The 26,237-nt window shown below is 40.6% G+C and overlaps 1 protein-coding gene across 1 annotated transcript in view; it reads right to left on the reverse strand.

Annotated features, from left to right (window-relative positions):
• Positions 1-8,048: 8,048 nt before the first annotated feature.
• MBOAT1 (membrane bound O-acyltransferase domain containing 1) overlaps positions 8,049-26,237 on the reverse strand; it is a 246,270-nt gene continuing 228,081 nt past the window's right edge. The window contains exons 9-12 of the mRNA XM_007952384.2: positions 22,702-22,805; positions 14,004-14,068; positions 12,651-12,783; positions 8,049-8,204 (exon numbers count right to left, since the gene is read on the reverse strand). Coding sequence (XP_007950575.2) covers positions 8,049-8,204; positions 12,651-12,783; positions 14,004-14,068; positions 22,702-22,805 — 458 coding nt within the window. The remainder of the gene's footprint in view (positions 8,205-12,650; positions 12,784-14,003; positions 14,069-22,701; positions 22,806-26,237) is intronic.

Below are 26,237 nucleotides of genomic sequence, written 5' to 3' on the forward strand. Positions count from 1 at the left end.
CTCCTTGGAAGCAAGAATGGCCAGACTTCGTCTCACCTATTTTGGTCATGTTGTAAGAAGGGACTATTCCCTGGAGAAGGATGTCATGCTTGGTATGGTGGAGGGTCGATGAAAGAGGGGAAGGCCTTCAACAAGATGGATTGATACGGTGGCTGCAATGATGGGCTCAAGTATAGCAGGGATTGTGGGGCTGGCACGGGATAGGGCAGTGTTTCATTCTGCTGTGCGTGGGATCGCTATGAGTCGGAAACGACTCGACGGCACTTAACAACAACAACAACAGTTGGTAGTGAGGTTTAGTGATCTACTCTGACATTCCACATTTCTCTAAAATTTAAAGGATACTTTACTTTCCGTAATGGAAAAACTCAATACAATTAACATCTACTGAGCACCCTAGGTACTGAACTAAGTACTATCAAAACTCTATAGATAGAGATAAATAAAGTATGGCTCCTGCTCTTAAGGAGTTTGCTATCTACCAAAATATCTATACAATTCTAACACTTTTACACACTGAATTTAAGAAAGTGTTACCTAAACTATAAATTTGCTTTTCAAAATAATTCCATACAAGAGTTCTTTCATCATACATTTAAGTATTCACTTGAGGCTCATGTGCAACATAAAAAAAAATTAGACTGAGAAATTTAAAGTTGAGATTAGAAGCTATTGTAGACTAAACACTAACTAAGCGTAAAAATGAAAGGATCTGAAATTTAAATGTTAACCAAAGAAGGATATACTGAAGAAATAGATTTGCATACAACTCTCATTCTTTGCCAGCTGATTAAATTAGCACCAAGTAAGGAAGAAATCTGGAATAAGACCAGCTTCCCTCCACTAAAAAACTATGCAGTTTTAATTTCTTTCAAAAGATTCTCTTGAAAAAGTCTGAAAACACTTTTTTTGAGGTACATTTTAGAAGAACCACTGGCAACATATGGCTGTTTATGTTCAAATTAATGAAAATTCAATAAAATGTCAAATACTTGATAGCCACATGGGCTAATAATGGCCAACGTACTGGACAACACAGATATAAAGCATTTCCATCCTCATAGAAAGTTCCATTGGATAGGGCTTATCTAGATAGCAATTTAGATTATAGACATATAATCAGATACCACATTAGGTTGAATGATATGAAATTGCCAAAGTGGACTAAAATGTCAATGGAGTTTTAAGAAAATATTCTAGATTGTTTCTGAAAAGAAATGGAATGTACTTGTTAGTGATCTGGACTGACAGTAATTTAATTCTGCCCCTAAAAGCCCGTATTAAATAGAGGAATTAGCAAACTTTAGTTGAGGAGCCCTTGTGCAATGGTTAAGCGCTCCGCTACTAACCAAAAGGTTGGAGATTCGAGTCCACTCAGTTGCCTTGGAAGCAAGGCCTGCTGATCTAATTCTGAAAAATCAGCCATTGAAAACCCTTATAGAGCACAATTCTACTCTGAAACACACAGAATCGACTGTATAGCAACTTGTATATATGTATGTACAGTCGGCTAAGTGCACATTATCACAAACAAATCACCACTTAGCATGATACCCTGCAGTAATTTTCTTCAGAAAATATCCTCTACAGAAATTTTTTAGTCACTGCACTGTCCTTCTGTTATAGGAACTGTGGATCTGAAGCACAGGTCTTGCATTTAGTTGATGTGTAAGTTTGGTTAAATTATTCACCCTCTGTGAGCCTCCACTGGCTTATACAGGTACCTGAACATCACAGAGCTGTTTTGAGAAATAAGGAGGCTCTCTCTGCTCAGCTCATCACTCTCTAGCTTGGATTTTTTGTTCTGCCCACACTTTTTTCTCAGGTCTTCACTGCATAGGGCCTTGGGGGCTTTGCTATGCTGTTCCCTTTGTGCAGAACACTGCCTACACTGCTTCACCACATCCACCTCTCTCATACACATTGTGCCTGGTTCACTCCCATTGCACAACCCCAGGACTTGGCTAAAAAGCCACTTCCTAACAAAAGCTACCGTAGATGACCATTTTTAATCTGATTCCTGATACACACTCTCATAAAATATTGCACCATTCACTCAGCGCATGATCTCTTTGTATTTCTAAGATTATCAATGATTGTCTATCTTTTGGACCAGCTACCACTTCCATGGGAGCTGGAGCTATCTCTATTTTTTGCTCGCCCTTCCATTGCCAGCTCTAGCACAGTGCGCTGCACACTGCAGGTATTAAATGGTGTGGAGCTAATGAATACAGGAATTTCTGCTATAACACGAGAAAGCAATTTCTGAAAGATCTCACATTCATCAGTGGCATGCATTTCAATGTGGAAAATCAGGTCAGGGGCAGACAACTAGAAACCTATGAGGCTTTGTAACCAGAGTACCAACTAACAAAAGTCAGGAGGGCAACAACTTGGACAGCACAGGCGGACAGCTCAAGAGGGGGCTTGGAGGTTACTTTGTTGCCGTTGTGTGCCGTCAAGTCGATTTTAAACTCATAGCGACCGACCACACATGACAGACTTGAACTGCTTCACAGGGTTTTCTAGGCTGTACTCTTTATATGAGTAGATTGCCAGGTCTTTTTCCCAAGAAGCCGCTGAGTTGGCTTCAACAGGGTTAGCAGCCAAGCAATTAACCATTTTGTCACTAGGGCTCTTGGGGTATTAAAAATGCAGAAAACAACAGAAGGTACATTATGGCCTAAGGGAGAGTAGAGCTGAGCTGGTGGTGCTGCCTTCCTGGTAGGCTCAAGGTAGGAGAAATCAGCCCAAAGCCAGGAGGATGCAGGCTTGAGTGCATCTCTCTGAGTGGGGAGTCCCACTGCAGTAGCTGCTCAATTTTAATTTCTTTAAAATTAACCTGAAATGGCTCCTGCCTTTTAGTGGCAAACGTAAGGGTTCTCCCTATCTCCCCTCTATTCTATTTCCCTACCAGTCTGCAGTGTAGTATATTACTTAGTGTGGCTTTTCTACCCATAAGTCTTTGTAAACTCCAAGGTGGGATTTTCTATGAGCAACTGAGGAGCTCCTGATTGCTGAAGCTATCCACCTGGGTTATTTCTGTTGGGCGTGGCACAATACAATGTTCTGGGAGGTTCCCACTCTCTCTCACGTGCTTAGAGTTCTGATGCTATGATTGGCTAGTTTGACCACCCTGCCAAGCTCAAAAGGAGGCCTCCTAGAGGCAGAACTCTCTCTGACTGCTGGTTGAGGAAGATGCGCTGCTGAAAGAGACAAGGGCTCTTGAGACACGCGTTGCTGCGAAAGAGACACGCATCGCTGAGTGAGACACCGAGGGACCAGCACTGCTGAGAAAGAGACTGTGAGAGACTGTTGGCTGAGGGACGGTGGGCTGGGAGAGATACTGAGCGTTCTTCCTGAACTTGAATTGTAGTCTGGTGCTTCCCTAATAAACTCCGTAATCTGTGAGTTCTGCATAGCCACTGCAGCGAATTATCAAACCCAGGAGAGAGGTGGTGGGTGCTTTGGGAGGAATGGTTGGAGAAAGGGCTGGAGCGGGGAGGCAGCATGTCTGGCATGGCAGGAATAGGCCTTGGGTTACTGCTGGTAATCCTGTCTTCCTCTTGTGGGGTTAGAGGAGGTCAGAACATGTGGCCTCCTTGCCGTTTTTGCACAGTCTGTCAGTTTGTTCTACTCTGGTGGCTGGCATGTGGCTGTGTCGCTGGAAGCTAGGCCATCGGTATTTCAAATACCAGCAGGGTCACCCCTGGCGGACAAGTTTCAGCTTCCAGACTAAGAAAGATCAGGAAGAAAGGCCTGGAGCCCTGCTTCTGAAAATTAGCCAATGAAAACCCTGTGGATCATAGAATACTGCCTAAGACTTCAACTCACTCACTTTGGACAAGTCATAAAGAAAGACCAATTACTTGAAAAGGACATCATGTGTGATAAGGCAAAGGGGCAGTGAAACTTCCCTTCCATAAGAGGAATTAACAAGGTGGCTGTAACAATGGGCTCAAGTATACCAATGACTGCAAGGATGGCATAAGACGGGCTACATTTCCTTCTGTTATACATGAAGTCACCATGAGTCAAAGCTGACTTGACAGCAAAGAACAACAACATTCTATTCCCACTATCTGGCTTCTCTTGCCTAGGAAAAATTTTATATAAACCACCAAAACTTTCATGCTATACTGACATAATTCCCTATTTACTAACTGAGTATGACCTAACTGATACTATAGAAACACATACTGTAGCAGAACAGACTTTAAGGTAAGTATTATAGTGTTTCCTCCACCTTCTTTTCCTATAACTGGCAAAGAAAAAAATCATACTATGGAGAAATTTAAAAAACAAAACCAAACTCACTGCCATTGAGTCAATCCTGACTCAGAACAACCTCTCTGTGGGTTTCTGAGGTGGTATCTCTACAGAAGTAGATTGCCCAATCTTCCTTCTGAGGAGTGGCTGGTAGGTTTGAACTGCCAGCCTTCTGGTTAGCAGTCAAATGCCTTGGGCACTATGCCACCAGAGAAAACTCACTGCCATCACATCAATTTCAACTGATAGTGACCCTATAGGACACAGTAGAACTGCCTCATAGGATTTCTAAGGCTGTAAATCTTCATGGAAGCACACTGCCTCCCCTTTCTCCCACAGAGCAGCTGGTGGGTTCAAACCGCTGACCTTTTGGTTTGCAGCCAAATGTTTTAACCACAAAGCCACCAGAGCCCACATGAGATAAGGACTGAGTAGTAAAAATTTTTCTTTACTTCACTCCTGATTCATTAACTATTGAGAACTACAGTGCATTAACTATACTTCAACTTACAAATAAGGTATGCATTGCTTATTTATAAGTCAGTATTTTTGACCATTGCTATGTTTCAATGTTAAACCACACAAATCTGGCAAGCCATTAAATAATGCAATAAAACTTGTGAAAGTAAGAACCTGTATAAGGCAGTAACCTTCAGAAAAGAAAACTCAAATACTGTCCACTAAACCAAGTGACAGGAGAGTGGTAAGACTGCACCCTGTCAAAGGCAGAAAGCTGTCAAGACCTGGGAAAAGGAGGCAGTCCTATCGAGTTCTTGCTCTCAAAGGTTTCACTGCATAGGTTTGCATTTATTGTGCAGAGTGTGTGCTGAGCCCTCTGCACTGGTTCCTCATTCAATCCTTAAGGTGGTTTCTATTCTTAGCCTCATTTTACAGTCTAGATAACAGAGGTAAATTAGCTTAATAACTCACCAGAGGTCATACAACCAGTTCATGAGCCAATGTTCTCACTTATTTCACAACAGTGAAACAATACAACTAATTAAACCCAAGACTGAAACTAAACAAGAAAGCAAGGATAGGTGTGCACTTCAGTTGGAGCACAGGAGTCTGAATATAAGGGCCCAATGCCCTTTCCTTAAACATCACTGGTTTCTGGTATGAACCTCTTCCTCTACCCTATATCCATATACTACTTCCCTCTAATATGTTGAACTCCCAAAATAAATCCCATACGTGCACTTCATCGGAATCCCTATCTCAGTGAAGAGCACAGAGCCCATGTACAGACCACCTGAGAAGGCCAATCCCAACAGTCAGCAGGCCCCAGCACTCCCAGGATGCCCCATAGTCCCCAACAGATCTTGTTGCTGTGTACTGTCCCCTCGAATCCAACTCATAGTGACCTTATCGGACAGAGTAGACACTCCATAGCATTTCCAAGTTGAAATCTTAATGGGAGCTGATGATCAGGCCTTTTCTCTAGTGGGGTGGGGTGGGTTTGAACCACCAACCTTCCCATTAGCAGCCAAGCATTTAACTATCGTGCCACCAGGGATTTTTAACACAACCCCTCAGAAGAAGAGCCACGGGTAGCAAATTTCTCCTCTGAATTTTTAATCCAGGTACATCCTGTTATAGATTGAGTTCTATTCCCTCAAAATATGTGTTGAAGTCCTGACCCCTATACCTGTGGATATAATCCTATTTGGAAATACAGGGTTCTTTATTATGTTAATAATAAGGCCATAGCAATGTGTGGCATATCCTAAAAATAATCACTTCTGAGTGACAGGAAGAACAGCTTTGACAGAGGCAAATAAGAACAAATGGGGGGAGACAGATGCCATGGAAAGATCACCATGGAACGTTGGGGCTAAAGAAGCTGAAAGAGACAAAGATCTTGCCCCAGAGCTGCCAGAGCGAGAACTTTCCCTTAGCACTGGTTCCCTGAATTCCTACTGCTAGCTTCCTAAACTATGAGAGAAAACAACATCTGTTCTTTAAGCCCACCTACTTACAGCATTTCTGTTACAGCAGTACTAGCAAATCAAGATATATCTCTTCATACAAATACCATTTGACCCAGCCATCCCATTACTAGGTATATACCCTAAAGAAGTGAGAGCCATAACAAGAACAGATATATGCACGCCGATGTTCATCGCAGCACTATTTACAATAGCCAAAACTTGGAAACAACCTAGATGTCCAACAACTGAGGAATGGATAACCAAACTTTGGTACATTCACACAATGGAATACTATGCAACGCTAAAGAATAATGTAGAATCTGCAGAACACCGCATAACGTGGATGAACTTGGAGGACATTATGCTGAGCGAAATAAGTCAGTCACAAAAGGACAAATATTGTATTAGTCCGTTATTGTGAAAGTTAAGGAAAGGTTTATATATTGGAGGACATTTTCTTTGTTGGTTACCAAGGGTGGGAGGGAAGGGGAGGGAATGCTGTTAGATAGATAGAGATAAATATTGATTTGGGTGAAGAGAAGGGCAATGTACCAAATGTGAGTGACCAATATGGCAGCATTGAGGATGAGAAAGACAGAGAGAGTTACATGGGCAGTACAAACAACAAATATGAACCCCTTTGTAAATACAATACTGAGTTGTTAATGAAAGCAAATATGGGTATAGGGACGGATAGATGGGTGAACAAGCTAAACAATTATGTATGTCTAAATGGAGAGTGTATCCAAGATCATATACAGGGTTGGCAGAAAATGGGCCTCTCGAAGAGTATGAAGGGATGGACACTGGGAGGAGGTAACTATGGGGAGGAAGTGGCAGGGGAGCTGCTGCATTGTAAATTTTGGTCAATGACATGAGACAAAGTATATGTGAACTGCTGTATGAAATGTGAATTTACTCTGTAAATCTTCACCCAAATCCTAATAAAAAAAAAAAAAAAAAAGATATATCTCTTCAAAATCCACTGTCATGAGCTCCCTTTAATTATATTGTAAATAGCTCAAATCGAGAAAAATGTAAGATTTGTTCACATGTATCAGTATTTCTATGTTGGTATTAAGGACTGAACTGTATCCCTCAAAAAGTTATGTTGAAGTCCAAACCCCTGTCCCTGTTTAAGAATAGGGGTTTTCTTTTGTTAAGATATTACTTAGGCCATACCAGAGTAAGGTGGCTCCTTAACTAAATCACTTCTGAGTGGTGCTACATAAAAAGAGAAGAATAGACACAGAGACACACACACACACACAGGGAAGACAGATGCCATATGAGGACACATGTACAAGCAAAGGAATACCAAGGGTCTCCGGCAGATACCAGAAGCTAGGAGAGAGTTTCACAAAAAAGAACTGACATGGATAAGACCCTGATTTGGACTTTTAGCCTCCAGAACTGTGAGAAAATAAATTTTTGTTCTTTTAAACCACCCCTTAACTATTTCTGTTATAGAAGCACTAGGAAACTAAAATAGCTGGCATCCCTGGGACAGCCATTTCCTCTTAAAGCTTTCTCTGGACATTTTTCATATTGAAGTCATGTTTAGAAATTTTTCAACCTGGTTGATTCTATTTGTTGTTGTTGTTGTTATGTGCCGTCGAGTCGGCCCCAACTCATAGCGACCCCTCCTTGGGTTTCCGAGGCAGTATCACTACGGAAGTAGGATTGCCCAACCTTCCTTCCGAGGAGTGGCCAGTGGGTTTGAACCGCCAGCCTTCTGGTTAGCAGTCAAGTGCTTTAGCCACTATGCTACCAGAGCTCCTGGTTGATTCTATTTACCAACTGGTAAAACAGACAAGTTTATGAGAAACAATTGAGAAAAATGTAAACTTACTTGTACAAACTGATGGTTGGCTCGACTGCCAACATCACAAAGGGCGCGGCCGTGTAAGAGACAGCAAGCTGAGTGACAGCCCATGTGACCACATCATAGACAACCTTGAGAGCTTTTGAAGAAAGGAAGTACTGTCTGCAGTTGTTCCTTACCTGCAAGCCAAGTCAAGTAACAAGGGGGTAAAAGACAAAATCAACCTTGACTCAGTGTATGCATCACAGGGACATAGGCTACAAAAAAATAACAGATCATCTCCATTCTAGTTCAACTAAAAATAGCACTCTAGTTTTTCTTATTATATATGTGTGTGTGTGTGTATGTGTATGTGTGTATATGTATGTATATACACACACACCAACCCACAACCAACCACTGCCGTGGAGTCAGATCTGACTCAGAGCAATCCCTCCTTGGGTTTCCGAGGTGGTATCATTACGGAAGTAGGATTGCCCAACCTTCCTTCCGAGGAGTGGCTGGTGGGTTTGAACCACCAGCCTTCTGGTTAGTAGTCAAATGCCTTAGGCACTATGCCACCAGAGCTCCCATACACACACACACACACATACACACACACAGGTTCACTGGAGAAAACAGTAAAAAGAATAACCAAGCAAAAGTCTTTCATTTCCCTTTTCTCGCATCTCTCGGAGAGAAGTACTCTTTAAAACCTTGGTACATATCCTTTCCAGGCTTTATCTATTCATACATATCCACACTTTTGTTTTTTAATTGTATCAATACATTTAATATTTTCTAGCTTATTTTTTCATTTAGAAATCCATCACAAACTTTGTTTTCCATGTTAGGAAATATTATTCTCCAACATAATTTTAATTGTGGAAATTTTAGCTTATCTTTCCACAATCTTATCCTCAGCCTCATTTGCTATTTTAAATAATTCTGTGATGAATATTCTTGTATGGTTCTAATATTCTTGAATCTCTGTATGTTCTCTAATTAATGTATTTTTCACAAATAACACACCTACATAAATAACACACCCACACATATAATGTGCATAGTGCACCTAGGAAAATAATATACAAGGAGGCTGTATGGTTGGCAAAAATGTGTAATATCATTATTTGTGTAAAAATACACTATTTCCTTTGGGTAACAGTAGTACAAAACATATTTCTATTACTAATAATAAAAGCACTTACTATTTATTAAGTGCTTAACTAGGTGCCAACCCTATGCTAATGCTTTGCATAAGTATCATCTTTATTGATTCTCCCAACAATCCTATTGAGGAAGCATTATTATCCCCATTTTGTTGCTGTTCAGTGCCATCAAGTCAATTTGACTCATAGTAACCCTACACGACAGAGTGGAACTGTCCCACAGGGGTTTCCTAGGCTGTGATCTTTACAGATCACCACATCTTTCTCCTGCTAAGCCACTCAAAAAACACCAAACTCACTGCCGAGTCAATTCTGACTCATAGCAACCCACACTGGCTTTCCAACACAGTAAATATTTATGGAAGTAGATCATCCATCCTTTTTCCACAGAGAAGCTAGTGTGTTTGAACTGCCAACCTTCTGGCCTCTGGTTAGCAGTCCCAAGGGAGGTTTAAACTGCCAATCTTACAATTAGCAGCCAAGCACTTAACCTTTGTGCCACCAGGGCTCCTATCCCCATTTTACACTGGGAATATAGGGAAGTACAGGGAAACTGAGACTTGGGTAAAGACACAATTAATTTGAAATTGCAAAGGCTGGGTCAAATGATACACTAATATGTAAGTCTTTTGACACATGTGACTAGATTGCTTTCCAGAAGGACACCCAAAATCAAGAACTGAGAATCAAATGCAGAGCTGAAAACAATGGCTGGCTTGTAGGCAAGAGGAGTACTCTTACCCTCAGCCCTGAGCTCCTTGGGACAAAGGCCACAGTGAAGCTCTTACAATGGTGGGCACTAGGTATTAGGTAAAATTCCAGGGGTCTAAGATATTTTGTGACCCTGTGAATTGTACAATCTGAGCGGCTTCTTGGTAAAACATCCTGTGAATCATTCTGAGATGCTCTATGTAAGTGAATTTTCCAGATAACTAAAGATTGTTGTGTTGTTGTTGTTGTTATGTGCCATCAAGTAGGACCCAACTCATAGCGACCCCTCCTTGGGTTTCCGAGGCAGTATCACTACAGAAGTAGATTGCCCCATATATATATATATACACACACACACACACATACATACATACATACATACATATACACACACACATACATAATTCTGATCATTTCTGATGAGGAAAACCATTCTAAGATATACTACAAGGCACTTAACTGGTGACTAGAAGGCTGGAGGTTCAAACCCACCAGCCACTCCTTGGAAGGAAGGTTGGGCAATATACTTCTGTAGTGATACTGTCTCGGAAACCCAAGGAGGGATCACCATGAGTTGGGTCCAACTCGACAGCACATAACAACAACAACAATCAAACAGAACATACAGAGCATAACTTAGCCTTTTCTGGGTGACATAGAAATAATACTGTACTACCACATAACTGAGGAGCTCTGGTAGCATAGTGGCTAAGACACTTGCCTGCTAACCAGACGGCTGGCGGTTCAAACCCACCAGCCACTCCTCGGAAGGAAGGTTGGGCAATCCTACTTCCGTAGTGATACTGCCTCGGAAACCCAAGGAGGGGTCGCTATGAGTCGGGGCTGACTCGACGGCACATAACAACAACAACAACAACAACCACATAACTGAATTTTTTTTTTAATTGTTTAAAATGTTATAAAAATAATACTGTACTACCACATAACTGAAGTTGCCTTGGTGGGGCAACAGTTAAGTGCTCAGTTGCCAACTGAACTAACCAAAAGGCTGGGTGTTCAAACCCACCCAGTGGCATTATGGGAGAAAGACCTGGCAATCTGCTCCTGTAACAACTGCAGCGTAGAAAATCCTGTAGGGCAGTTCTACTCTGTCACATGGGTCATTATGAGTGACTGGAGGGCTCCTTACAACACTGGATAACTACGCTGTGCTCTATCACAATACTTTCAGCAGGAAAGTACATGGGGCTCTATTTGCCCTAAAACAGACTGGAATATCTGTGCTTTTCTGGTCATTGAAAAATCTCCTCTCCAGCTGTTAGCTGTGGGTTTGCTTCAAGCATGCTACCTCCCTCCTGTGTGGGTCTGTGACCTCCCTCCCTCTGTTTGAATCAATGTCCACTGAAAGAATTTCTTCAGGCCCTGCTGTCATAGCAATCCTCCTTGCTCAAAAACACTAAATTGTCCTCTATTACCTGGACTCCAAGGAGCCTTGGTGGCACAGGGTTAACTGCTCTGCTGCTAACTGAAAAGTGGGGTTTGAACTCAGCTGTTCCATGGGAGAAAGATGTGGTAGTCTGCTTCCATAAAGATTACAGCCTTGGAAACCCAATGGGGCAATTTTACTCTGTCCTATAGGGTCTCAACAGTAATGGGTTTGCTTGTTGGGGGGTTTACTTTGAGTACTGGCATGCAGAACACTTTCCAAATACAACCAAGGTATCTGCCATTCTCCCAACAGCTCTTATCATTTTCTGCCTCCACACTTCCATCATTCCATTCTCTCTGTATAAATTCTTTTCTCTAAATTTTCCTGATTACCATAAGCAAGATGCTGACAATTTCTCTTGCTTCTAACTCATAGAACCCTAACTCTGCATATGACAACTAAAGCACTTTGAACTGCAATTTCATGCTAAAGACACCTGGTGACACACTAGTTAAGCACTTGGCTGCTAACCGAAAAGTCAGCAGTTCAAATCCACCAGCTGTTCTACAGGAGAAAGATGGAGCAGTCTGCTCCTGTAAAGATTTTACAGACTTGGAAACCCTAAGTGGCAGTTCTACTCTGTACTATAGGGTTGCTGTGAGTCAGAATCAACTCAACCACAATGGGTCTGGGTTTACATGCATGTTCTAACTCTTTCCATATGGACAGACATACCTTTTATTCCTTTGTTATCCTGCTCTACAACCAGCAAATAGTTAAGAACAGTGTAAGACAAATTGAAGCTTACCCAAAACTCTTAGATAATCAAATTTATAATATTCATGAAGAATTTTATACAGACTAAGTTAACTGGATCAGGGATGACAGCTTGAGAGCTGAGATCAATCTCCAGTAGAATACAGTGCCCCTGACAGCGATTTCACTGGCTGTCAGAGACTATGCAAATCATTTCTCAGTTTCATATAATGAAATGAGAAAACGAGTATAGGATTCATTGTATACATAAACTGAAGTCCTATACAGCCTACATGAATTAACAATCATCTCTAGTTAGTAGTCTGTGTATGTCCACAGCCTGTAATGATTAAAAATGTCTTCATCTTGTAAGGTATTAAATATTGCTCCTAAAATTCCTTTTGTTTTGAAATACTCTTTGTACATGATATTAAAATAAAGTGGTTAAGTATTTTCTTTAATCCATATTGAAGTACTTAGCTAATGGGAAAACTTGTGGTGATTGTTGTTGACTTTCCAAAACATCACTTTCACCACTCCAGCTAGGACCAAATAGGCAACAAATTTAGAGGCATTAAATTACTATGGAAAAGACCTTACAACCAAAGGAAGCTTACCGCCCTGGCTGCTAGTGTGACAAGGATTCCAGTTAAGAAGGTAAAATAGTATCCTGGGTAGACACCATGCCACAAGGCAGACAGGATGAAGGTTAGCACCGTGGGGTACCAGGGAACTCGCTCATAACACACACTGTGAAGAGAGGAAGGTACAATGAGCCACAGGCAAAACACAGCAGAAATTTTTAGCTGTACCTGCCTTTTTTGAGACCAGAACACAGAAAAATTATTGGATTCATCAACAGAGAGGCATATCTAACCCTAATTCAAGGACTTACAATGCACTTCAAGCATCCTAAGCTATTCTGGTTACCTTGAACACAACCAGATAGGCAAATCAAAATTAACACTTTTTGGGAGATGAGTATGAATTTCTAACCAGCATAGAACTAAATGATCTGGACCCCATCACACTGTATCTAAGGAAAGTTTGAGTGGTCACTTTCTATCCAGGGACTCTGCTTTAGAGATTAAAAAAATAAATAAACCAAACTTGTTGCTGTTGAGTTGATTTTGACTCATGGTGACCCCATGTGCTACAGAGTAGAGAACTCCAAGTGTTTTCTTAGCTGTAATATTTATGGGAGCAGATCACCAGGCCTTTCTTCTGTGGTGCTGCAGGGTAGATTTAAACTTCCAATTTAAGATCAGCAGTCAATTGCAAACTGCTTTCACCACCCAGAGACCATCTGCTTTAAGCATAGTATATTATTATTTTCATAAGAAGTAATGTTGCTCACTTTGAAACATGCAGAAAATAAAAGGACAGAGAAATACTAACAAAAACAGAAAGAGATAAAGCAAAAGCATCTGGGATTCCGTAGAGCTCTTAATGCTAAGTATTTGAACATAGTGATCATCAGTGAATTGATGCTGATACTAATCCTCCTTCACATCTGAGCATCTACTGCATCCAGTAACAGGCAGCTCAGCATAGAAATAAAGAGCTTGGCTCTGCACACAGACACCATGGACTCATACTATCACTCCCTAGCTGTGTGACTATGAGCTAGTCACAAAACCTCTCTTTGTCTCATTTCCTTCATCTGTAAAATGGGGATGAATACTATCAATATCTCATAGGGTTGATATGAGGCTTCAATGAGCACCTGGTACACATTAACGGCAGTATTGTGACATAAATTAAAATAAACATGCATATATAAACATGCTGCATGATGACATTCTCAAATCACAGTATTTCTGCTTTTCCATTTACAGAGCCTAGATGTTAATACAAAACAAAAGTGTCAGATGACATTTCTACTGGCAGAGTATGGCTGTTCATCTAATGAGCTCCCTCTAAACATTGTCTAGCACCATGAGTAATGAGGTCCTTTTTATTTTTCTTACCACTTTAGCCAAGTAGCTGTCTGAATATTCCAGTTTTCTACATACATTTTGAAACTTGTGGCAGTCTAGGAAGAAGAAAACAACACCTATCATTAGCTATAAAAATACCCCAAGTAATGGAAAGTCCTCCCCGGAATTTCCCTGGCAGCCAACGACATGCAGTCTTTAAACAGTGACAACTTACAGTCCAAACTGGATCAGCAGTTCCACTGTACACAGTACAATTTTCTGATGTTTATATGATTAACTTTGCAGCTAAAACTTGGCTTGCAAAGTATCAATTTTTCTCAAAATTTATTTTCAAATTATAGGCAAACTGAAGGAACATCTTGTGGGTTTTCCTTCCACTTGGGTTACCAAAAAATGTAAGACATTTGAAATTTAAAATTAATACTCTAAAAGGCCATTTACCACAGGAAAAGGTTAATCATGAGAATTCAGTGACTTTATGGAGACAGCTTGAATCTAATTGAATCATTTTGTGATATAGCCACCTACAAACTAAGTCTATCTTGTTAACTCTATAAATAGTGACATAGGTTCCAGGGCATCCAGTTGTGCATGGAATATTAAGAAATTTCAAGGATGAAGGGATCACAAGCCAGAAAAAAAAAAAAAGAACAAATAAAAACTACCCAGCTGGCAATGATTCAGGTAAATCAACCACTGAGGAAGAGGCACACTAAAATAAATATATTGTGTTTTTTCATCCAGAAAAAAAAAAAAAAGCAAACATTCAAGGACCAGAATCTCAATGAGGATGGAAAATGAAAATGTAAGTGCTGCTTTTTTTCTGTTGATGTTTCTTCAACCATGAGGAAAATCTTATATAGGTCATGCAATGGCCTACTATTACATATTAGGGAGCAAGGAAGAAAAGAAAAAGAGAAGGAGCTGAACGCTTCCCTGAAAAAACCTATCCACGTAAGAAGAGAGGGGTAACTCTTCAACATAATTAAGGGAATATATACAAAAATCAATACGCAACATTATTCTCAATTGAGAGAGATTGAAAGCATTCCCCTTGAGAATGGGAATGATACAAGGATGTCCATTATCACCACTCTTACACAATATTGTACTGGAAATCCTAGCCAGAGGAATAAGGCAAGAAAGGAAAATAAAGCATATCCAAATTGGCAGGGAAGAAGGAAAACTACTCCTAGTTGCAGATTACATGATCCTACACACTGAAAATCTCAGATTCCAAGAGAAGGTTACTAGAAATAACAGAAGGATTCGGCAAAGTGACAGGGTATAAGATCAACATACAAAAATCATTGGATTCCTCTACACTAACAAAAAGAACTCCAACAAGGAAATCAAGAAAGCAGTATCATTTACAATAGCCTCAAAAGGATAAAATACCTAGTAATAAACCTAACCAGGGACATAAAACATTCATACAAATAAAACTACAAAACAGTACTGCAAGAAAACAAAAATGACCTATGTGAATAGAAAAACATACCATGCTTATGGACTGGAAGATTTGACATTGTGAAAATATCAATACCACCCAAAATGATCTATACATATAATGCAATCTCGATCCAAATCCCAACAACATTCTTTAATGAAATGTAAAAATTAATTTCCAACTTTATATGGAAAAGAAAGAGGCCTTGAATAGCTAAAGTATTATTAAAGAAGAAGAACAAAAGTAGGGGACCTCAAACTTCTTGATCTCAGAACTTACTATACAGATACAGTAATCAAAGAGCCTGGTACTGGTACAATGACAGACACAAAAAACCAGTGGAACAGCATGGAGAACCCAGAAGTAAATCCATCCAACGATGAATAGCTGATCTTCAACAAAGGGTCAAACTCATTCAATGGGAAAAAATAATCTCTTTAACAAATGGTGCTGGCAAAACTGGATATCCATTTGCAGAAACATGGAACAGGATCCATATCTCACACCATATACAAAAACTAACTCAAAATGGACCAAAGACCTAAATCTTAAACTTAAAACTATAAAGTTCCTGGAAGATAGGATAGGGACAAAGCTAGAGGTCCTAATTTATGGCATAAACACATTATCCACCATAATTAAAAATGCATAAACAACAGAAAATTAACTAGGATCTCCTAAAAATTCAATACTTATGCTCATTCAAAGACTTTATCAAAAGATTAAAAAGAGAACATAAGAGATTGGGAAAAAATTTTGGCAGCAACATATTGCTGACAAGGTTCTAATCTCTAAAATATATAGAAAATTTCAACATGTCAACAACAAAAATACAAAACAATCTAATCAAAAAATTGGTAAAGGACATGAACAGATACTTCACCAAAGAAGACATTCAGTTGGCTAAAATGTTCATGATCATTAGTCACTATAGACATGCAAGTCAAAACTATAATGAGGTATCATCTCACCCACCAAAAATGGCACTGATCAAAAAACCAGAAAACAATAAATATCGGTGAGGTTGTGGGGATATAAGAGCACTTATATACTACACTACTAGTAGGATCATAAAATGGTAGAACCACTATGGAAAATGGTATGATACTTCCTAAAAAAGTTAGAAATAGAAATACTATATGATCCAGAATTCTCACTCTTAGGTAGATATCCTAGTGAATTAAGAATAGTAATGCAAATAGACATATGCCTACCATGTTCATTTCAGCCTTATTCACAATAGCAAAAACATGGAAACAACCTACGTGTCCATCAATGGATGGATGAATGGATAAACAAAATGCAGTACATGCATACTGTAAAATACTAGAATACTACACAATGACAAAGAATAATGAGTCCACAAAATATAAAATGAGTAAATCTGGAGGATATCAGACTGAGTGAAATAAGTCAATCACAAAAGGACAAATGTTATATGATACCACTTTTATAAAAAGTGAAGAACTGATTTACACATGGAAAGCAATGTTCTTTGATAGTAACCCTTTGATGGTTACCAGGGATAGGAGGGGGAGGGATAAAGAATAACTTATTAGATAGTTGTTGTTGTTGTTATGTGCCATCGAGTCAGCCCTGACTCACAGCGACCCCTCCTTGGGTTTCCAAGGCAGTATCACTACAGAAGTAGGATTGCCCAACCTTACTTCCGAGGAGTGGCTGGTGGGTTTGAACCGCCAGCCTTCTGGTTAGCAGTCAAGTGCCTTAGATGCTATGCTACCAGAGCTCCTTATTAGATAGTAGACACGTTAATTCTGGTAAAGGCAATATACAATATGGAGGAAATCAGCACAATGTGACTGTGGTACAGTGGATTGATTACCTGGTATGGCTCTTCAAGCCATGGTTTTTGTGACTCCCACCAATGACTGGATGGAACTATGTATATGTGTGGTGTTTTGTGGCTCACCAAGGGGATTGGACAGCTTGCTAATAATGTAAATACCTGGCACCCTTGTGGGGGTAGGACCATGAAAGTAAGATGTATGAAACCCTAATGTGGGGATTGGCCAGTTCTGTCACCTCAGTAGGCTTAAAATGAGCAATCCCAGAGGTGGAAAGGGAAGATCTCACTACCAAAGACAGAAAAGAGCTGAGCGTGGAGCATGTCTTTGGACCCACGATCCCTCCACTGAGATGATGGCAGAGACAGCAGGGGCAGCAGCAGCAGAGTCAAGAGACTGGCAAGAAGACAGAGCAGCGGGCTTCTCAGCCCATGGGGTAAGAAAGCTGAGTGCCTTTGGGCAGAGGCTTGCTGGTGGAGTATGATGCACCTAGGTACACCTATTGGTAGAGCTAAAAGAGTTTTGTAACACGGGCCCAAGCAGGGCAGAGGTCATGCCGAGAGGCCAAGGGCCAAAGAGAGGTGTGCCTGAGAGCATGGCCAAAGGGTGGCTGTCCTGACAGAAGAATTTTATCCTGAGCATTCCTGAACTGGAATCGTAACCTGTTGTTTCCCTAATAAACATCGTAACTGTGAGAACTGTCTGTGAGCTCTGTGTGACCACTACAATGAATTACTGAACCCAGCAGAGAAGTAGTGAGTGCTGTGGGAGGGACCAGTGTCAGAACTGGTAAAAAGCCTGGAGGACGGTGGCTTGTCTGGCCTCATAGTCATGGTCAGAGGAAGCCACCTCTTTGTCTTTTTTGCAGTGACCAAGATAAATGAAAATAGAGATACAGAAGAATAAAGAACAACTCTGGGGAATGCTATAACACATTGAGTTCTGTAACAACAGTAATAACAACCAAAAATTTGTGATTAGTAACGTATGTAGATAGGTGTGCTATATAGGTGTGGCAGGGCATATGTTAGTATATGCATTTGCATATATTGGTATAGTTGTAGGCATTTGTATATATGTATTTGTACATATTCCATATACATTCATAATAGAGCACATAAGGACACAGTTATGGAAACTTCTTAGACATAACCAAACACCCTGTGGGACTGAGTTACTGGGCTTGAAGACTCAGGACCACAGTCTCAGGAGACATCTAGGTCAATTAGCATAAGACAGTTCATAAAGATAATGTTCTACATCGTAGTTTAGTGAATAACGTCTGGGGTTTTAAAAGCCTGCAAGCAAGATGCAACAACTGGTCTCTCCTCATCCGAGCAAAGAAGAATGAACAAAACCGAAACCCACTGCCATCGAGCCAGTTCTGACTCATAGTGACTGCTGGGTTTCTGAGGTAAATTTTTATCAAAGTCGATTGCTCCATCTTCCTTCTGCAGAGTGGCTGGTGGCTTTGAACTGCCAACCTTGTGGTTAGCAGTCAAATGCCTTGGGTACTGTGCCACCAGAGCTCCTTGAACAAAACCAAAGACACAAGGAAACAATTAGTCTAAGGGACTAGTGGACCATGTAAACCTCAGCCTACATAAATATGATACCAGAAGAACTAGATGGTACCTGGCTACCATTGTCAACCCCTCAGAAAGGAAACAGTACAGGAGGTCCTGTATAGAGTGGGAGAAAAATGTGCAAGAAAACTCAAAAACATAAAAAGAAGACCAAGGTTACTGGTCTGATAAAGACTGGTGAAATCCCTAAGACTATGGCCCCTAGTCACCCTTCAGGCCTGAAATTGAACTCACTCCCATGGCTTCCAGCCAAACAACAGACAGGCATATAAGGTGAATATTTACACCAAATAGATACACTCCTTTTTTTTTTTTAAAAAAAAAAAAAAAAAAGCTTGCAGGCAGCCATCTAAGATAAAATTATTATTGGTCTCCTCTTTTCTGGGGCAAAGGAGAGTGAAGGAAACCAAAGACTGAAGTAATCAATTAGTTCATAGGATTAATGTCATTTACGAACCATAGGAATAATACTTGGACTTCTGACAGTGATTTTCTTTCCCTCTCGTGAAGTTAGACGTGGTCAGAGGAAGCCACCTCCTTTAGCCTGAGCCAGAAGAACTAGATGGTGCCTGGCTACCACTACTGACCGCTCTGACCAGGGATGCAACAGATCGCTCTGACCAGTTAGATGGTATAAAGATGTAGAATAAAACTTAAAGTCTTTGGGGGGGGGGGGCGGTAAAAGATCAGACTTATTGGACTGATAGAGACTAGAGAACTCCTGATCACTCTAAGACACCCTTTCACACTGGAACGGAAGCTACTCCCAGGTGTCACCTTTCAGCCAAATAACAGACTCGTCTATAAAATGAAAGACATCTGTGAGGAATGTGCTTGTGGCAGTTGTTTGTCAACTTGGCTGGGCCTGGTTGTGTGGCTGGGCAGCTGGTGGTAGCTTTTCCCCCATGATGAGACTGGCAGTCAACTCCATGGTGGGATCTACTATAAGCAGCTGCCTTTGGGATGTGGTCTGCTTCCTGTATATAAGGAGAAGCTTTGCGAATTGTCTCTAGCTTATGGCACACTTGGACCATGCACATAGCTGTGTTGTTGTTCAGCAGCCTGCATGCTCTGCCGACCTTGGGACTTACAATGAACTTGAATTAATGGCCTGCTGTGTGGTTTGGTAACATCAGAACTGTGCCTTTTTACTTGTCAACCTTGGGACTTCTCAGCCTCAGCAGCCAGCAGCTGTCCAAGTGAAGAAATGCCTCTAGCTCCAGTGTGCCAGAGCAGGAGGCAGAGCTGGACCCGGTTGAAGGGCTTGCACCTAGCCCCTAGAGCCTGGCACTTTGAACTTGGACTTAAAGCCTCCAAATTGTAAGAATAAACTCCTGTTTGTTAAGGTCATCCCATTTGTGGTATATTCCTGTCAAAGCGGCACCAGGTAACCAGAACAGTGCTCCTTAGAATAATCAACTATATAAGACCAAATGAGCAGCACTTGCCCAAAAGCAAAGATAAGAAGGCAAAGGGGGACCAGGAAAATGGACAGACGGAAACAGAGAAGGCTGGGGCAAGGTGGAAATGGGAAGAAATTTGTGTATAAATTTTCTGTGTAAACTTTCACCTAAAATATGTTACAAAAAGAAAGAAAGAAACATGACAGACAAATAGACAGACAAACCACAACCAGTTGTTAGTGAATTGATTCTGTTTCATAGTGGCCCCATGTATGTCAGAGTACAACTGTGCTCCATAGGGTTCTCAATGGCTGATTTTCTGTAGTAGACTGCCAGGCCTTTCTTCTGTAGCACCTCTAGGTGGACTCAAGCCTCCTATCTTTTGGTTATTAGTCAGGTATGCACTACCAGTGATAGAGGGAGAGATAGGTGGATAGGTAGATCTTGTATTGTGATTTCTTTATTTCAAAAGAGTTTTCTTTATCGATTTATTCCATGGTTAATAAAATATTGTAAGTACAGCCTCAATCTACCACAATTACAGACCTCCTTAGTATTCTGTAGTCCCACACCCTGTATTAAATAAATTAAAATATAAACTTTCTCCTTCTGGTCTTCTTTTATAATAAATGCATAATTTAATAACTTAGCCTTTTACCCTTAACAAATGCCTACAGTAAAAGGATTCAGTCTTTTGGTGCATGGCAGCGGTGGATTAGGCAGCAGCCAAAGGTCAGGGGAGCCACTTCAAAGGACATCTGCCCCCAGCACTCCAAGGCAGCCAATAGTGGTCCAACATGTTTTGAGGGAGAGAAGAATTTTAGTAGAAAAAGAGCAAAAAGCCGTAACATATTCAGACTCTCTCTGACATCCTCTACATAGAAAAGAGAAGCTTGCAGGCAATCTACTTTGCTTTTCCAAAAATGAGAAGAGCTGTTCTGAAGGCTGGAACTTGTCCATTTAAAATGTGGTACATTGTGAAGGGAACAAAGCATTATTTGTTCGTTCAGAATTGAGTCTTGACTTTGACCGTGTTCTTATCACACATGCTAAGGCTTTCTGCCCACACAGGCTTTTGAATCCTCTATAACTATGCAAAAATGAGTGCTTTGCCCATAGTGGGCACTCAGGATTTGTTGAATCTAATTGACCTAAGTAACTAACCGGCATCATGAGTTTAGGTTGAATGCATGCCATAATTTAACCAAGTAACATGTATAAGTGTTTCTTTCTGCTTGTTTGTCTTTGAAGTAGCAATAGCTTTAATGCTATAAAAAATGAAGTGAAAATATAACCCTTCCTGCAAATTCTGCTATTTTGTTAGATGAAACACTGATCACTTTCCCTCTGGAGGCCATCCAAATGCAAAAAGCCTCAGCTGGCAAGAGAGTGGAGGGCTTTCCCCATGTCTCCTTTTGGTCTACCTTTCACCTAGTGTGGGTAGCATGTGGTCAGACTCCACATCCCTGGCTTTTTGCTCTATGTGTACAATTCCCTCTGCCCAAACTTTCCAATGGCACTCTGCCTGCTACCACTCTGCAACTCAACTCTAACTGCCATCAAGTCAGATCCAACTCACAGTGACCCCTCCTTGGGTTTCTGAGGCAGTAACACTATAGAAATCGATTTCTCAATCTTCCTTCTGAGAGTGGCTGGTAGGTTTGAACTGCCAGCCTTCTGGTTAGCAGTCAAATGCCTTAGGCACTACGCCACTAGAGCTTCTACCACTCTGTAGTGTGTGGAAAATCAAAAGCAGCAGCATACATGAGTCATCTTGGCTAGAGAACCAATGCTCGGGTATGTTAAGAAACATATCTTTATTCTTATCCAATTGCTAAGAGGAAAGACTCTAAGACTTGGTGTTCCCATCAGCTCTGAGTGCCAACAATGGCAAGAAAACCAACAATGAAGAAGTGCCAAAGAGGTCACCTCTGATGATGAGGACATACTGAGAGTTGTGGCCCCAGAATGAAGATAGAGAAAGAGAAAAACCATTCTACATGGGAAGATAGTAACTATTCTAGTGGCCTAAAAGCTACGTGCATGGCAATTCTCTTCTTAAATGGGTATGGACTATAAATGTTCCAAACGAACCACAGAGAACATTTGCAAGATTGAATTCTAAATGCAGGGGCTCCCAGCTTTGTGCTCCTGACTAAATAAAGTAGAATGAGGACAAGAGAAAATGACATCTGTACTTTTTAGCTGAAACAATAGGAATGTAAACAACACAAAACATTTCCTGGCTCTTTTTTCAGATTTGGTGTGTCATTCTTTCTTGAACCATTAAAACTGCTGAGAAAGCAGGTATCTTAAAAGCAAGTGGGAATAAACATTCTGAGATGCAAAATGTTCAGGAAACTGCTGGACCAGGCATTCCCCTGCTAGCAGTTTTCCTGGATGACTGAATGAAGGACTTCCAGTGATGTAATTTGCTTTATTCACTATAGTAGCTTGATCCCAAAGCATAATACACTCACTCACCTCAATTTTCCAGATGTTTAGGTTAGAAAGCAGATCCCAACAGAAATTTCCATGCTTATCCACTCCGCTGAACCCAAAGCCAGCTGCATTATTCACTGCATCAGCTATAGTTTTTAAAACAAGATGTTAGGATATGGATCAAAAGTCATATTGCCATTTTGAAAGATAACTAAATATCTAACCTCAGGAGCATGAGCTATGCAGCAGTCTCCTTAAAAAAGAAACAAAACAACAACAACAACAACAAAAAAAAAACTTTCAAGGACCTGGTACTGGTATCATTATGAAACAAGGGAAACATATTTGACTGTTTCATGTTCCTGGTTTTTATTCATTCATTCACTAGCATTTATTTAGTGAGTAAGAGGGGAGGAGCTAGATGCTCATGAAATGTTAAAAATGAGAATGAAAAAGAAATGAAGAATCAAAAAGAAGATAGGAACAACAGGATTTTAGTAACCAACTTGATATGAGGGGAGAAAGGAAGGAGGTAAAAATAACCTAAGTTCAGAAAGAGAGAAAAGCAGCACGAGACTCAGTAGAAATCTAAGAGCTGTCACTGAGATGGGCAGCACACCAATCGACAGAGTGGTAAGTCAGGTGGAGAACTGGGTCTGGAGAAATTTGAGCTTATTATGGACACATCAAGGAGCTGTGGTGACACAGTGGTTAAAGCGTTTAGGTGCTAATCAAAAGATCAGCAGTTTGAACCCACCAGCCACTCCTCAGGAGAAAGATGAGGCAGTCTGCTGCCATTAAAATTTATACCCTTGGAAACCCTAAGGAGCAGTTCTACTCTGTCCTACAGTGTCACTGTAAGTTGGAATCAATCGACTCAATGGCAATGGGTTGGGCTGGGTTTTGTATGAACATGTTAAGCACAATGTGCCAGCAGGATATCAGTTGGAGCTGCCAAGATGCAGTTAGAAAAGTTTAGAACCCAAGCTACAGATGTGAATTTGGAGCCAGCAGCAAGAGACATCACATGTGGACATGATCACCAAAAGCCACAAGTTACTAAAAACCTGCTCAAGCAACTCTACCCATAAAAGTCAATCTAAAAGCTCCTGTTATTTCAATTCAAGGAACATTATGAAAATGCCTCCCTATAGTGAATGTTTTATTTCTAATCAATTCCTTGGAGAAATATTTTTATAATCAAATATAGACCTGATGAACTCAATAGTTTCATTATGACGATCAAGAGATAAATATCTTTCATTGACCTTATTTCAAGTTAACTCTGTTAGAATATTTCCTTTAATTTAAAAGTAAATTAAAATTGATTAAATCTCCAAACTAAAATCAAACCCACAGCTGTCAGTCCAGTCCAACTCTTAACAACCCTATAGGACAGAGTAGAATTGCCCCATAGAGTTTCTAAGGCTGTAATCTTTACAGAAGCAGATCACCAGGCCTTCCTCCACAGAGCTGCTAGGTACATTCAAACTACTCATCTTTTAAGCTGAGTGCTTAACCACTGCACCACCAGAACTCTGTTCTATGGGAGTTCAAGTCAACTCAAGGTTGGCTTCTGAAGGCATACCCGAAAGAAAAACCACTTGTGGTAGTTTCTTTATTTTTGGGATAGTTGATAATTTAACAGGGCTTATTGGAAGCCCAAGGAGCAGTCGGCGTGAGTCTGATCAACAGGATGACAGTGAATTTGGTTTTTAGTTTTGGGTATCTTATAAGGCTAAGACAACATATGATAAGATGAGATAAGATAAGAAGGAGCCCTAGTGGCACAATAGTTAAGAACTGTAAGATGCTAACTGAAAGGCCGGTGGTTTGAACACATGTCTGACCCGATGGCACATAACAACAACAACAACAACAACCACCAACCACTCTGCAGGAGAAAGATGTGGAAGTCAGATTCCATAAAAATTACAGCTTTGGAAACCCTATGGCATAGTTTTACTCTGTCCCGTAGGGTTATTATGAGTCAGAATCAACTCAATAGCAAGAGGTTTGGTTTGTTTTTTTGGTATCTTAAATTTGACTTCACTGAATTCTCTCTTCTTTAGATGAGAGTGTGAACAATATGGAAGCATGTTGTGTTAATCTCCCAGGCTGACTGGATAGAAAAACAGTAGAAAAGAAAAACAAAACTGAGGGCATGCCAATAAGAAACTAAGGCTTTTAATATGTGGGAACAAATTTGTGAATGACAAAAGATAAACTAAACTAGGAGGCAAACACAGGAAGGAGCTCTGGTGGTGTAGTGGATAAGGCATTTGGCTGCCACCTAAAAGGTCAGTGGTTCAAACCCACCAGCCTACCCACAGAAGGACGATGGGGTGATCTACTTCCATAAAGATTTACAGTCTCTGAAACCCACTGGGGTCGCCGAGTCAGCACTGACTCAATGGCAGTGAGTTTGGTTTTTGGTTTTAGGAGATATAGGACTAACTGCTGCTAACTGAAAGGCTGGTGGTTAGAGCCCATGTAGAGGTGCCTCAGAAGAAAGACCTGATAATCTACTTCCAAAAAAACCAACCACTGAAAACCCTATGAAGCACAGTTCTACTCCAACACATACGAGGTCACCATGAGTCAGAATTGACTACATGGCAACTGGTGGGGTGTGTGTGTGTGTGTGTGTGTGTGTGAGAAAGAGAGAGAGAGAGATATCAACGTAGAATTCCTAAATTCTTCTCCAGTATCACATATAGCACACTTGGTTAGGGCTAAACAAAAGAATAACAATCACTATCTTTCTTCCCCTAGTGTTAACTCTCTTTCCAAGATTCTCTGAAGCACTTTATAGGCATTTGTCACTGAATCATGGTATCATTTAATCCGCACATTTTTAATGCTAAAATGTAAGAGTGGGCTCCAGAAGGCAGATCTGGGTTCCTATCTCCATCCAGCAATATACTACAGGTAGTCTCCAACTTACAACATATTCTAGTTCCGATGAACCCCATTTATGACCATCTGGGTTTTTGTTTTTATTTATATTTTTGTACATCTTACCAATATGTACTACATACAATGCTGTAGTACAAAATTTGCTAATGTCGTTGTATCTGTAAGTTTATAAATAATGTTTCCTTAATGATGCCTTAGACAATGGTACCTATTATAAAAGGGCTACTGAAAAGATAAAACAAAATTAACTAAGTGTGATGTGCATAGGAACTCATGCATGGCTGCCACCCATCCGTCAGTGCAGGTTTGTGTGTTGCTATGATGCTGAACAGGTTTCAGTAGAGCTGCAAACTAAGACAGACTAGGAAGAAAGGCTTGGCTGTCTAAATCCAAAAACCAGCCAATGAAAGCCCTATGGATAACAATGGTCTGATCTGTAACCAATGATGAATATGGTGCAGGACTGGGCAGCGTTTCATTCCATTGCATATGAGGTTGCCATGAGTCAAGGGCCAAGTCAACGACAGCTAATGACAACAAAGTTTATTAATATACTGCCTAGGCCAAGTCACTTGACTGCTAACCAGAAGGCTGGCGGTTCAAACCCACCAGCCACTCCTCGGAAGGAAGGTTGGGCAATCCTACTTCTGTAGTGATAC

The sequence above is a fragment of the Orycteropus afer genome, unplaced genomic scaffold, assembly GCF_000298275.1.
Source record: "Orycteropus afer afer isolate SDZICR_OR568_19922 unplaced genomic scaffold, OryAfe1.0 scaffold00012, whole genome shotgun sequence".
Classification (NCBI taxonomy): Eukaryota; Metazoa; Chordata; class Mammalia; order Tubulidentata; family Orycteropodidae; genus Orycteropus; species Orycteropus afer.